Source organism: Hylaeus volcanicus, chromosome 4 (assembly GCF_026283585.1).
Source record: "Hylaeus volcanicus isolate JK05 chromosome 4, UHH_iyHylVolc1.0_haploid, whole genome shotgun sequence".
NCBI lineage: Eukaryota > Metazoa > Arthropoda > Insecta > Hymenoptera > Colletidae > Hylaeus > Hylaeus volcanicus.
The window spans coordinates 11,027,920-11,040,414 of record NC_071979.1 but is presented as its reverse complement, the minus strand read 5'-3'; the positions used below and the strand labels follow the sequence as shown (position 1 = coordinate 11,040,414).

The following is a 12,495-nucleotide window of genomic DNA, read 5'->3' as shown; positions in this document are numbered from 1 at the left end:
ATAATAATAATAATAATAATAATAATAATAATAATAATAATAATAATAATAATAATTCCGTTTGCACGAGCAGCCATCTATTTGGCAATCGATCGAATGGTTTACGAACATTGAACAACGGTAAATCTTCGCTGAGAAATTTTGGTAAATTAACGTCTTTGATACTGCGCAACACTAAAATATCCTCGTTTTGTTCCGGATATTTAATCTTTAGATTTCCAGCGGCCACCAAAACTGATTTCACCGCCCTCATTCCGTAATCGTAATGATTTTGACTGGAAAGTTGTTCGGAACATAGTCTGTAGGTTGTCACGATTTTCACCGAAAGCGGCCGGGCTTCGTAGAATCCGTAAGAATATAACGTGTTCTCGGCAATTAGAGCATAGTCTGGAACCTAAAAGGAAAAAGAGTAGTTTTGCGAATACGAGAAGGTTGTTTCGACTTTCGAGTAGCCGTAGTCGATCGACATCGACACCTACCATCATAGCGACAGGTCGAAACAGGGCTTTCAGATTATCCGGAAGTTCGGTTCTTCCCGCGTATCCAGGATTCATCGTGATGAACACGGCACAAGTAGGGTCTAATTTGATCTGGATGCCTTCGAAAACGAGCATTTCCTTTGCAGCATTAATGGCTCGTTGAATAGTTAAAATTTGTTGCGCTACCACCGACAATACTTCCAAATCGATACGATTGAATTCATCGAAGCAAGACCATGCACCCGTACTTGCCAGTCCCTGACAATTATTTCGCATTCCGTAAAATTGTACGTCGTAAAAGTAGCGAAAAATTCGTTTAACGATGCCATTTTTGATGTCATACCATAAAAAACTTTCCCAAAGCAATGTAATCGAGACCATCGGAACAATTGAAAACGATACACTGTTTAGCTACTGCTTTTGCCAAATCCTTGGTCGTCTCGGTTTTCCCGGTGCCGGCGGGACCCTCGGGTGCACCGCCAAGATGTAGGCTTAAAGCGCTGAACAAGGTCCGATAGCATCTGTCGGTCAACGGTGTTATCACCAATCTCGAAGTATTGCCTAGATACTCGTACGCGTACTTGAACCAAGTATTTATCATCGTTGTCCACAAATGTTGGTCCTGTATCGGTAAGGAAGGAATTGAAATCCGTTATTCGTATTAGTAGTACACGTCAGTTTTCTTGCTTACCATCCAATAGTATCTTAGTTGAGCCAACCAGGCAAAATCCGTTACATCGTTAATTCTTTGCTTAAACAACTCCGTTACAACGTCACGGCTATGAACATCCATCGTAACTAGTGCCTCTGAAATGCATAAACGTTCGGATTCTATTTCGAGAATCGAAAATACATAGATGGAATAGATGAATGGTTTGTACCTAAAGTTGTACGATTTTGCGTCGATAACGTTCCACGCACTAATTTCACGATTTCGTGCAATTCGTTTGTACAGATGCGAATATAATTGTCCAAATTAGTGGTAGATTTCGGCAATATATCCGTTACGTCAGCCGTCCAATAAAGTTTGCTGACGCATAGAATCGTTTGACCAGGCCAGATCAGGGCCCATTTCGATCTGGTTTGCTTCGAATACGCATCCTTTGCTTGAATTACCTATTACATTATATTATAATTATAATTATAGATCTGTATTTTGGTGTTGGATAGAAGATTCGGTACTTTTCTTTCGGAGGAAAATGAACGATCCGAGTAAAGCATCGTCCGAATCCGAATCCATTTACCTGAGATCTGACGCTCTTTTTCATCGAAGATTCAAGATCGAGCAACCACTTTTCGACCTGTCCTCGAGCCGCCGCCGTATCAACGACATCTTCCAGTCTAATTTCCTCGTCCTCGGACGATTTCATCGACGTTATCTCCATATCGTCCGTAAAGCTTAGTCGCGCGATACCTTCGAAGCATTTTTTTAAATGCGGCTGAACCCTGGTAGGGTCTTTCGTTTCCGACAATATTTCCAAAAGTTCGTCATTCGACAAGAAAAAGAATCGCGGAAAGAACAGCCTCTTCTTTTCCAAGTATGCGGCAAGTCCTTTTTGTATCAGATCGAGCAAATTTGTACATTTCTTTAAGCGATCGAGCATCTTGTCGATTTCAACGACGGACATAACACGGGGATCCGCCGATACGATCTGCATAATTTCTCTCCAGATCTATGTCGGATTAAATCGGAATTTCGTTAGAATTTTCTCGAGTTTTGTTACAGAATAGAAGAGATGGCAGAAATGGCAACAGCAAGAAAATGGACGTACTTTGTCGACAGCGCTGAATCGTCGACCTTCTTCCGGCATTTGTTGCTGAATATCAGCCGAGGAAAATATCGGCTCGAGATACATCCACGTTGCTTGGACTTGTAGCCAATAGTCCATGATATCTAGCAGCAGGAGTAACTTTGACTCCCATTCTCTGAGCATAGTATCAAATATAGCTTTATTTCATTCGTACAAACAATATAAATATACATGTATGTATGTTGGATGGTAAAAGGTAAAAGGTAAAAGGTAAAAGGTGTACTTACAGAGTCTCCTTTTCGAATGGTCGAATGTAAAGAGAATTTTTCATAGTCTGAGCTTTCGTCAAATGATCGTCCAAAAGCAACTGTATGTCATCGATACTGGCAATCACGTATGTACCGGTATCTCGATAAGGATTTACGGTGAACGCGATATCCGCCCAATCGAGATGCATTCGAACAAGAGCTTTCTCCAAACTGCCCTCCTTTGACGCTGCGTCCGATATCCCTTCAAATTTCGAAACGTAGTCGAGCAAACCGTAGTCGAGGATCTACGTTTAAGAAAACAGTCTCGTGTTTAGTAAATAGTAAATAGTAAATATGTATGTAGTAACACGCTCGTAGATACCTTAGCGAGCGTCATCGACTCGTCGATCTTTATCGGAAAGCCAACTATCTCGGATACTTGTTCCCAGTGACGATTCTTCATGGATGGATTGCCAAGAGTGGATATTACAGGCATGTGTTCTCTAAACTCTTCTATTTTCGCTAGAATCGTTTCAGCTAGCTTTTTCGCGATCGGTTCTTGTATGGATCTTTCCAGTCTGTAGATTGTGCGATAAGCGGTTCCTGTCACGGTATCGATTTCTTCGGGATCGTGAGAACCCACCATGGAATTCATCCACGTATCGTAATTGATTAAGAAATCGCAGCCACCATCGTATAATCGTTTGTACGGCGATAGTTTATCCGCTGTCTAGCATCATCGCGGCGCGTTTCAAACAGAAAACAAGAAAACACAGTTACTTACATGTTACGATATTTCGGAAAAAAAGTAAACAAAAGATAGACACGTCGAATCGAGAAAACCTCCTCCTTTTCAAAGTAGGTAAAGAGTAAGGTATTAAGAGTAGGTCTCGTACTCACCGCTTTTCGTAACGGATACTCGGACACTTGCCAACCAAACAACTCTTCTTCCTCGTTGAATCTATCGATCGTGTCCATCGCAACGATCAATTTCTCCTCCAAACGATCAGCCTTCTTCTTGTATCGATATATCTCTTCGAGATTACCCCAATATTGCAATTCGTCGCAATATTTTCTATACGTTTCCAGCTCTCGTACAAATTGTTCGATCCTCTTTCTTAAGCTCTTTTGATATTCCCCACTTTTACTCGCAATTATATCTCTGTGTTGCTCCAACACTTCCGGAAGCTTGTGGTACCTTGAATTATGCTTTGTAAGAATAGGAATCGGTATGTTCGACTTTCACTTACCATTGAAAAGCAAAGTTATTGGTCTTCAATTCGACAGGACTCAAGGCTGAATAATCCGATAGAAAGACTAGGTATTTAATCATTTCTTTTAAACGATTTTCCAATCTAAAGCCAGTCTCCGTTTCCGTGACGCGTATAAATTCTTTAAGTTGCATCAATTCCATCGTATTTGCCGGAATGCTTAAAGCACGGTCCACGATATATTGATAGTCATCTCCTATACTAAATATAGATATACACAGTATATAGAAAAGAAATGACGCGATTCATACAGAGTTAATCTAAGTAGGTACGTGTACTCGTATGTATACTTACGCTCGAGACTTTTGTTGGTAAACGGTAATCATTCTAGCAAGCAATTCCTCTTTGAGTCGGCGAGCTATCGAGGCGATATGATCTATAAAGTCTCCTCTGTGGACGACGAAAAATTTACCGAAATAAGTTCGATGAAATTCGAGCGTTATACGCCGCGAAAGCTGATCGTAGTGTTCGATTAAAACTCGGAAGCTTTCGAAATTGCTATCGGTTTCAGCTTTCAACAACTCTTCGATTTTCTTTGTTTCGGTACCGTCCATTAAACTCGTGTATTTTTCAAATTCTTCAACTTGCAGCTCGAGTTCAGCTTTCTCGCTGTTTATTAGTCGTTCGATTTTCTTTGCTTGTCGCTCAAAATACTCGATCGATATACGCGGCTGCGATGTTAAATCAAACATCCAACGTTATCCAACCACTCTAATCGTAAAATCGTTCGAGTAAATCAAAGTATCTAATTACCTCGAGGGATGTCCGAGCGAAATCTATCGTAGAAACGGTCCATTGCAGTAACGTTTCGAGCAACGGCAACCCGACAACTGCTTCCCGTGGTGAATTCAATAGCCTCGACAGCACTTCCACGAACCTCTTAAACGTCGGTTCGAATAATACGATCGTGTTTCTTACCATTAACTTTATATCGAAGCCAGAACGCGCATGCTACAAACGAAACGCGCGTGCATGTCGAATCTATTTTCTTTCGAATCCATTTAGCGTTACTTTCCTCTTACTTACGTTTCTATCGAAAAGATAATCGATGTACTCTTCCATCGATTCCAAACAAAGTCTTCGTAACTGATCTTCCATAATAAAAGCTAGACAATTTAAAAATCTTTTCAATCTCGGAGCGTCGCACCTCGAAGGTAACTCGTTTCTCTCGTGGGCCTAAAATTTCACCTTTCCATTCACCTATTTTCCTCTTACGTATTCTACAATATATCGTACGTAGATACAAAAAATTCGTACCGTAAATAAAATGGTTCGGAGTTTTGGTAGCCAGTATTTGGCAAGATCCTCCCTCGTTCGAAGACACATCTTCGAGATGGCTTTCTCGAAACTAGCAAGATCGTACGATGTACCGTGTCCCATCAATTCTTGTCCACTTATCAATTTTCTCTCGCTGTTTCACGTGTATGCATTACGTATGAATATATTTATCGTAGCAAGTTGCCATAGTAGCAGAAATACGCGAAATGTACTGGAAAACTAACCTGAATTCGCGATACCAATAATCTATAATTCGTCGCACCGCTGGACAATAAAGGATCATTGTTTTCTCCAATTTCGCTCTAGTACGTTGATAATTGATCGTATGTTCTACCGGAAGTCGAATCACTTTAACTTTTTTATTTCTCTCGAACACGCTCACCTGAAAATGCTAGCCACTCTCGATTTCCGTTCTATCCTCTCTCCCTCTCTCTCTCTCTCTTTCTCTCTCTCTCTCGCCTACCCTCATCTTTCTTCCACCCATTCGATTTTCATCGCTGGACTTTTTCATCTACCACGACAACTTATTTCTATTACTACTAAAAAGAGCACAGGCTGATTGTACAAAATATACAGTCTATGATTTCAAAGTAAATCCTCGTAGCTTGTAATTGTAAGCTATTTTGTCACGAAAGAATAATTAAATGGAATTAATAGGGGAATTGCAAGAAATTTCAACTCGGACTATTAGAAAAGTATACGTGACTATGTATTTATGCATACACCCACCTGATCGAACGAAAATTGCGACGAATCACCGATAACAAACTCAACCACTGATTTCTTCACGTTCAGGGCATATTCTTGTTTCACTTCGATTACCAAACCAGCTACAGATTCCTTAAATTTGTTTTGCCACTTGGCTGGCACCATCCGTAAGATCTTCCCCAAAAGATCGGGATCCATTGATCCTACGTAAACGTCATCGATACCGTGCGTTAAATAATAATAATATCGCAAGATATCTTTGTCTTTGTTTGTGATCAAATCTTTGGTTTCTTCTTCTTCTACTTTTTCTTTAACGCTTGGCTCGATTTCGGCCGTACTGCACAACGGTTTCTCCCTTTTCATCATTTCGATAAGTTCGACACGAAAATTTTCCCTTTCTCGGCATAGCGACAGATACTTGTTTCGTTTTAAAACTGATTTTTCCTTGTTGCGTTCCATAGTATCGTCGATTAAGCTCCGATGTATCTACTCGATGAATCGTCAAATATTGCTCGATTCGAGTTGATATTTTATCGTATCAATAGTTGACCGATAAACTAACCATTACGATCGGTGGTAAGATTTCCGCTTAAATACTCAAGTACCGTTTACTCAACTACTTTACTTTTGCCGACTACCTTTTAACCTAACGACACATGCTTTTTCGATATTTGCTCGCTACATCGAAACATGAGGTAACTTTCCATGACAACCGTGACTTTCCATGACAGTCGTACGTACATGTATGTACATATAATTTGCCATCGCCATCGCAGATCACACGCTTATCTCGATAAATAAAAATTATAAAAGCAAACAAAACTATACGCACACTCTGTGAAATTTTTGTCTGTATCTCTATATTTATTAACGGATACACAAAATTAATAGTATATTTGCTTATATAATTAACAGTCGTATAGATTATTTCGTACTGTAACGGTTCATTCGAGTTGATGGATAAATTATTCGCGTAGCAAATTCCGCGTAGGTTTTTTCAGAAACCAAACATCGAATATGCGCTTTAGATTATCGCTGGAGAAAAAATAGAATATATATGTATATAAACTCGCGTGCACGTGTAACATATTCGTTTGATTGTCAGTCGACCGATGTCTTTTACTTGTTGTTCCCATACCACATCGAGTGATTGTACGATAAATTGAAATACCGATTCTTACTGCTTCTCTCACACACACACACACACACACGCGCGCGCGCGCGCGCGCGCGCGTACTCTTCTTTAATTAAAAATTATCCGATAAATAGGTAGTTTGCAGTACTTGTTCCACTGTACGATGAATAAAATTAGTTTCGGTACGAGCCGCTGTCGGAAATATTCTAGATATATAAATACGAACCAAATAGTGGACAATGTTCCAAGAGGAAAGTTTATTTCCGAATCACCTTTTATGATAAGATATTCAATTATCGGTATATTTTATTCGGAAATACATTTCACGTGAGCGACGAGTTGATTTTCCTAGACTTGTACGTGACCCTTCCTCGAGGACAAATTTTCTACAGTTGCGCGATACATTTGGAACGATATTTGTGAGCCGTATATGCGTATAGAGTAAAAAATAGAAGAAAATGAGGAAAAGTTTGTATTATATCGTTGTCCGAAACGGATATTCTGTTTTGGGTTAATTACGCGTCTTAACGGTTTGGCAATCGAATCGATAGTTGCTCGGCAATGTACGGTAATTCTGGATGGCAGCGAGCGATTAGGGTCTCGTGAAGCGATACCGGTACGGTGTCCAGGCGAATAATTCTACGAAAAGAATAGATACACTGAATAGATAGTATACATTGTTTTGAACTACGTGTAGTATGTATATCTGTATGGGTTGCAACGTGCAGGATGTTACCGCGTGTCTCGATACTCGATACCATTTCATTGTTAGCATGCGTGACAATGTTATTCTATAGAGATTAGAAATCGTGGATAAATAGTATTTAATTTTCATTTCCTGTATGTATAGTTGCGTGGAAAAAAATAGATGGTTCGACGGTTCAAAACGCTTTACGATTTACCATTGTTGGTGAAACATGGGCAGAGAGCGTTCAATACTCGATTGCAGAATCCACGTGCACGATGATTCCACTCCGCGATATTATCCACACCTTTCAGTCTAGTTCCTATGCAAACATACATTACTCTCTCTCTCTCTCTCACTCTCTCTCTTTCTCGTACTCGCACACATATACACTCACATTACATCTATATTACTTTTCAAATAACCTCGTAGAATCGTTTCGAATATTATTCTTACCTTCGTCGGCGTCACCACCCTGAAACATCAAATGATTATTAATTCTGATAAACGCGTCAATTGTTTGGATCGAATCGGAAGTTGTACATGGCTTACCTCCGAATGTGCTTTACTCTTCGAGGCCTCGGTGGTTGCCGTTTCGATAACTTCGCTTACAAATTTCGTGGTTTCTCGCATCAGCTCTTCGTCGTCTTTAAATGCCTCCTTCCTCTGATTTAACGTGCCCGTGGCTAAAATCTTTTCTCGTTCCTCCATACTCCATTTACAAGATCCGATATCGTTCGCCCCCTCGATCATGGTTAGTACGATAACAGCGAGGATTGTATAGCGTTGATCCGACGAACCTTTGTCGCGTACAAATTAAATACGTTTACACGCCGGCAAAACTACCGATATAATCATCCCTTTTTCAAACGCTTTCGTTAAAAAAAATAGTAAGCCAAATCGAGTAAACGAACGTTGCTCCGACAAGCTCTTTCCGTTTTATTTCCTTACTCCCTTATTCCTTCTTCTCTCTTCCTTTCTATCCTCTCCACTTTATTTTCGTTTTCGTCTACTACTTCTTCTTCTTCTTCTTCTTCTTCTTCTTCTTCTCCTTCGTTTTCTTCGTCTTCTTCGTCTTCTTCTTCGTTTCCTCTGTTCTCTGTTGTGAGAGAAACTTGAACGCCTCAAATTATAAAGATGATCGCATAATCGGCTCCGATAACGATCGAATCGTATTCAAGTTCGCACCGCTGATAACAATTGTAAAGTAATATCGTGACTGTACGTGCTTCGCTGAAAAAGTGTAATCTACATACGCGTCATATTTCATCTCGTTGTGTATGGTAAAAGTGACACACGCGTAAAGAAATCTATCTAGTGTTGCGTCGCGTCTTCAATTTAATTTGTAACTCGGAATCGGTTGTTTTTTGCTAGCCCTTTCTTCAACTATTCAAGTTACCCAAAGTTATCTTGCACGCATAGAGCGACAAGTGTAAAACGCGTAGTAAATCAAGTAGTAAATTTCAAGTAGTAAGACTTGTAAGATTCGATAAAGAAGGAAATAAGAAAGGTGGCGAAAAGAGGTAAAAAGAGAAGCGTTTCACTTACATTTGTAAAGAAGCTTGACGAGAGAGGGGCGGTTGACCTTTTCAGAGTAGATATCGAGCTACAGGTGGTGCGCATTCGTTTTACGAGAGAGCCTAGATTCGGACTATCCGATGTCGGCATGCATCCAGAAAGCAGTTTGTTTTCTTATCGGACGTTGGTTTCGCTTCGCCTGGCACGTTAGTTTCACCGTCGATAGTTTATTCGATTTTAATCAAATTTAATGCATCTTATCTCAAAGAATCGGTTAGTTCCAAGCGTTCAAAGTTCCAACGAAAGAAATTTAATACATCTACGGTAATATTTTAATATCGGTTTCGCTGATGCTTCATCGCCTCTTCTTTTACCCCTTTTCACATACCGAAGTAGATTAGTATCCGCGTCAAATAATGGTCGATGCTGCCGGTTATCGAAATTGTTTCGAGTAAATAACCATAGCTGACCAGAAGAATATGAACGATAACGATCGATATACGTTCCGAATTATGACTGGCGGTATGTCCGGTCACTGATGTCTGATTCACCTCGTAACGATCGAACGGTTTGTCAGCCTCGCCTGGCCAAGTACCGAGGTGGCGAGTTGCTTTCCCTCACTGAATATTACCCCGGGAAAAGGTTTCGGAGCATGCGTTCCGCCATCCGCGGCCCGCGCACGCCACTATAGCGTACTGCTATTTACTCGTACTTACCTACCCGATCATTTTCGGTCGCGCGCGCGCGCGCGGTTTACCATTCTCTTTCTATTCTGCTAATCCACCCTCGCCGATCTCGATCTCGATCTCTTTCAATTTATTATATTATGTTACGTTTTTACTTTACACCTTTTCTCCTACAAATCTATTTTCTTTGCTTTCTTTCGCGTCGTTTGCCCATACATTCTTACCGTCCTTAAAGACAAGACACAGTTGCGTCACAGTTACACTTTAAATATAGCGAAATACGATAGAAACGATGAAAATTTCAAATCAAATTTAGATTAATCGTAAATCCAATCACTAATCAATATTTGTAGCTCCACGCGCTGGAAAATCGACGCGATGCGAAGGCAAACGAGGAGAAAGGAGCACTGGGTAGAGGGCGGCAACATGGGGCAGGAGGTGAGTTGGAGAGAGAAAGATTTCTAAACATAGCAAAAGATCAATATAGTTGGATACTTAATCATCTTTCCTTCAAAAAGTCTACTACAACAATCGAAACACGTTGCTGCTGCTACTGCTGTTTGGTATTGTCGATGAAAAATAAATCATCGATGTTACAAAGGTGTTGTTTGTAAACAAAACCGCCGTTATTGGTTTAAATTAAAATCAAATTGTAACAGAAAAATTAAATGGTCTCATCATTTCGTATTATAGCAACTTACATACGCCAAGTACTCTGCTAAAACCGAAATGCGCGGCTTCTCGTACATGTGTTACTTTCTGCTTTTCCTTTTTTTCGCAGACACGCGTGCACAGTACGATCTCCAATTCTGCTGAATCAATCTTGCTGCACGATTTCGACGAAAACTTTCTAATTTTTCTATAAAAGCCTTCGTTACGTTCTGTTTGTGTTCCTCTTTCAATCGATTATACAAACTACGCTGACCGATAAGTTGATTCTGCGTAACAATACATACGTATACATATGTAAATGTGCCGTGTAAACTGTACGATGCGGATGATCGTGTGGGACGGACACCGCTCTCAACGTTTTTTCTTTTATTACCACAAAAATAGTCGAAAAAAGACAAGTAACGGCAAATAGAAAATATGTCAATCATACCTGAATAGCAACATACTCTTTCTCAGTGGAATCTTTATCAACCAGAAGAGAAATTTTGCAAGCGTAAAGTTTTTCAATATTCTCGTCATATTTTGCGAGTTGGTCCAAGTATTGTTTCTTTGTTTTAAAGCTGCATAATTGTATATGCGATTAATATTTGCTGTTGCAACATTATAACATAAAATTACGGTAGCTTTCCTAACTCGAAGCTCGATTAAAATTATCTAGGAATATGACGGTTAGTATTTGTACTGTAATTGTTACGTACCGTGTATGGTATAAGTCAGTTTTTCTTAAATCATGTATCATAGCGGTAGATTTTAAGTGGAACTCTAAAGATTTTGCTTCCTTTTGTATACGTTTTTTTCGCATTTCATTCTCCTGGTTCGCAATTAATATTTTAGATGTAAATTCACTGCTAAAATGTGTTTGTTTCTGTTGTTAGTCAAAAGATACCATTTTGTTTACAAGTCAATTAGTAAACAAATAAGAAAAATTACTTACATTTGCGTGGCAAGCATGTACTCCAGGTATCTTTTAACATTCGTTTTTAGAAACTTTGCAGCTTTCCGATCCACCTCAGCCTTTTGTTGGAATTGGATAAAATGTGATCTCTGTTTGGTGAGATCAAACGTCCGTTCTGGTAGAAAACATTAATCGTTCGAATTACACACACACAAAAAGAAAAAAAAAGAAAAAAAAAGAAAAAAAAAGAAAAAAAAAAGAAAGGATCTAACGTCTACGAATTGTTAAAAGTAACATATCACATAAGAACATACGTCGTACTTCGATTGTAGCTTTTTTAATATTTATTGCCAAGTCTTGCAATTTTGCATTCCATGATAGGTTTTTTTCTAAAAAATTTCTTTTCTCGAGTTTATCTTGATTTTGTATCAAATAACGGTGTAACTCGATTATTTCGATCAAGGCTTTCGTTTGCGAATAAGAATTTTTTTCAGTCACGTTGCCAAGCCCGCTGTTTAAATGCTGAAATAAAAGTATGTAATGAAACTTTACGAATTAATGGACTATTTTATTCTTGTTCTAAACTATTTTTGTTTGTCTTTCGCAACAACTTCTTATAGGTCTATTTCGATAGACGCGATATTTACAAAACAGCTTGAAATCGATAAGAGATGAAAAATGACATTTTCCTTCCTTTCCACATTTACATATTTCGTTTTACCAATTTTTCTTTCGATGACCTACATTTTTGTTAAATGTCGACGCAAGTTGATCCATTAGATTGACTTCAAACTGACAACGAATGAAATTGAAATTTGAAATCTTTTTTTACCTCGTTCTTAGTTCATGTTTCACATGTGTACGTTTACATGTTTGTCACTGTAACCAATTGTAACTAAACACATGTGAACAGATGTAGAGGGCCTAGAATTGTATCCTGATTTGGTGGAAGATCACTAGTCGAGAAAAAGTTGAGGCACCACGTAGCAGTGATGGGCGAAACCCTAGGCTTCGAATAAATCTAAAGTTTGCCGACATGTTTGTCTCATTTACTCTTTTGAACATTTTCCAAAGAAGGAAACGAGACAAACATATCAGCAAACTTCAGATTTATTCGAAGCCTAGGGTTTTATCCATCACTGCCACGTACCAACTACGGAATAACTAAA

The 12,495-nt window shown here is 39.2% G+C and overlaps 3 protein-coding genes across 7 annotated transcripts in view; all 3 read right to left on the bottom strand.

The window, feature by feature from the left end:
• The window catches only part of LOC128875869 (dynein axonemal heavy chain 7-like), a 16,902-nt gene extending 10,578 nt beyond the window's left edge, over positions 1-6,324 (bottom strand). For all 3 annotated transcript variants that reach the window (XM_054121818.1, XM_054121819.1, XM_054121820.1), the window contains exons 1-17: positions 5,757-6,324; positions 5,252-5,409; positions 5,007-5,160; positions 4,776-4,925; positions 4,503-4,700; positions 4,044-4,420; positions 3,729-3,950; positions 3,379-3,676; positions 2,861-3,208; positions 2,518-2,783; positions 2,252-2,405; positions 1,724-2,152; positions 1,361-1,595; positions 1,171-1,286; positions 823-1,101; positions 480-737; positions 110-394 (exon numbers count right to left, since the gene is read on the bottom strand). In XM_054121818.1, the coding sequence (XP_053977793.1) occupies positions 110-394; positions 480-737; positions 823-1,101; positions 1,171-1,286; positions 1,361-1,595; positions 1,724-2,152; positions 2,252-2,405; positions 2,518-2,783; positions 2,861-3,208; positions 3,379-3,676; positions 3,729-3,950; positions 4,044-4,420; positions 4,503-4,700; positions 4,776-4,925; positions 5,007-5,160; positions 5,252-5,409; positions 5,757-6,194 (4,365 nt within the window). In that variant the 5' untranslated portion in view covers positions 6,195-6,324. The remainder of the gene's footprint in view (positions 1-109; positions 395-479; positions 738-822; positions 1,102-1,170; positions 1,287-1,360; positions 1,596-1,723; positions 2,153-2,251; positions 2,406-2,517; positions 2,784-2,860; positions 3,209-3,378; positions 3,677-3,728; positions 3,951-4,043; positions 4,421-4,502; positions 4,701-4,775; positions 4,926-5,006; positions 5,161-5,251; positions 5,410-5,756) is intronic.
• Positions 6,325-6,605: 281 nt separating this feature from the next.
• Positions 6,606-10,168, bottom strand: LOC128875900 (uncharacterized). The gene is made up of 4 exons (XM_054121905.1): positions 8,108-10,168; positions 8,012-8,030; positions 7,773-7,877; positions 6,606-7,509 (listed from the first exon to the last, which is right to left on the bottom strand). Exons 1-4 carry the CDS (start codon positions 8,306-8,308, stop codon positions 7,463-7,465), a joined length of 372 nt encoding a protein of 123 aa, XP_053977880.1. The 5' UTR covers positions 8,309-10,168; the 3' UTR covers positions 6,606-7,462.
• A 63-nt stretch (positions 10,169-10,231) lies between these two features.
• On the bottom strand, positions 10,232-12,323 carry LOC128875897 (uncharacterized). Of its 3 annotated transcripts, none has more exons than XM_054121900.1 (6): positions 12,071-12,323; positions 11,641-11,848; positions 11,366-11,501; positions 11,130-11,276; positions 10,862-10,991; positions 10,232-10,697 (listed from the first exon to the last, which is right to left on the bottom strand). In XM_054121900.1, the coding sequence occupies exons 1-6, from the start codon at positions 12,101-12,103 to the stop codon at positions 10,512-10,514; spliced, it is 840 nt and encodes a 279-aa protein (XP_053977875.1). In that variant the 5' UTR covers positions 12,104-12,323; the 3' UTR covers positions 10,232-10,511. The 3 variants fall into 3 exon arrangements, with proteins under 3 accessions (XP_053977875.1, XP_053977876.1, XP_053977874.1); XM_054121901.1 differs by having other exon boundaries at positions 11,130-11,279; positions 11,366-11,475; positions 11,648-11,848; positions 12,071-12,319; XM_054121899.1 differs by having other exon boundaries at positions 11,130-11,279; positions 12,071-12,247.
• Between the last annotated feature and the right edge of the window lie 172 nt (positions 12,324-12,495).

Excerpts from the sequence above, each read along its gene's own strand:
- LOC128875897 (XM_054121899.1), bottom strand. The coding sequence starts at position 12,103 with ATGGATCAACTTGCGTCGACATTTAACAAAAAT. Across the intron at positions 11,849-12,070 it reads CGTCGACATTTAACAAAAAT|CATTTAAACAGCGGGCTTGG; the intron begins GTAGGTCATCGA and ends CTTTTATTTCAG. Across the intron at positions 11,502-11,640 it reads AGCTACAATCGAAGTACGAC|AACGGACGTTTGATCTCACC; the intron begins GTATGTTCTTAT and ends GTTTTCTACCAG.
- LOC128875900 (XM_054121905.1), bottom strand. The coding sequence starts at position 8,308 with ATGATCGAGGGGGCGAACGATATCGGATCTTGTAAATGGAGTATGGAG. Across the intron at positions 7,510-7,772 it reads CCCATGTTTCACCAACAATG|AATTATTCGCCTGGACACCG; the intron begins GTAAATCGTAAA and ends TTCTTTTCGTAG.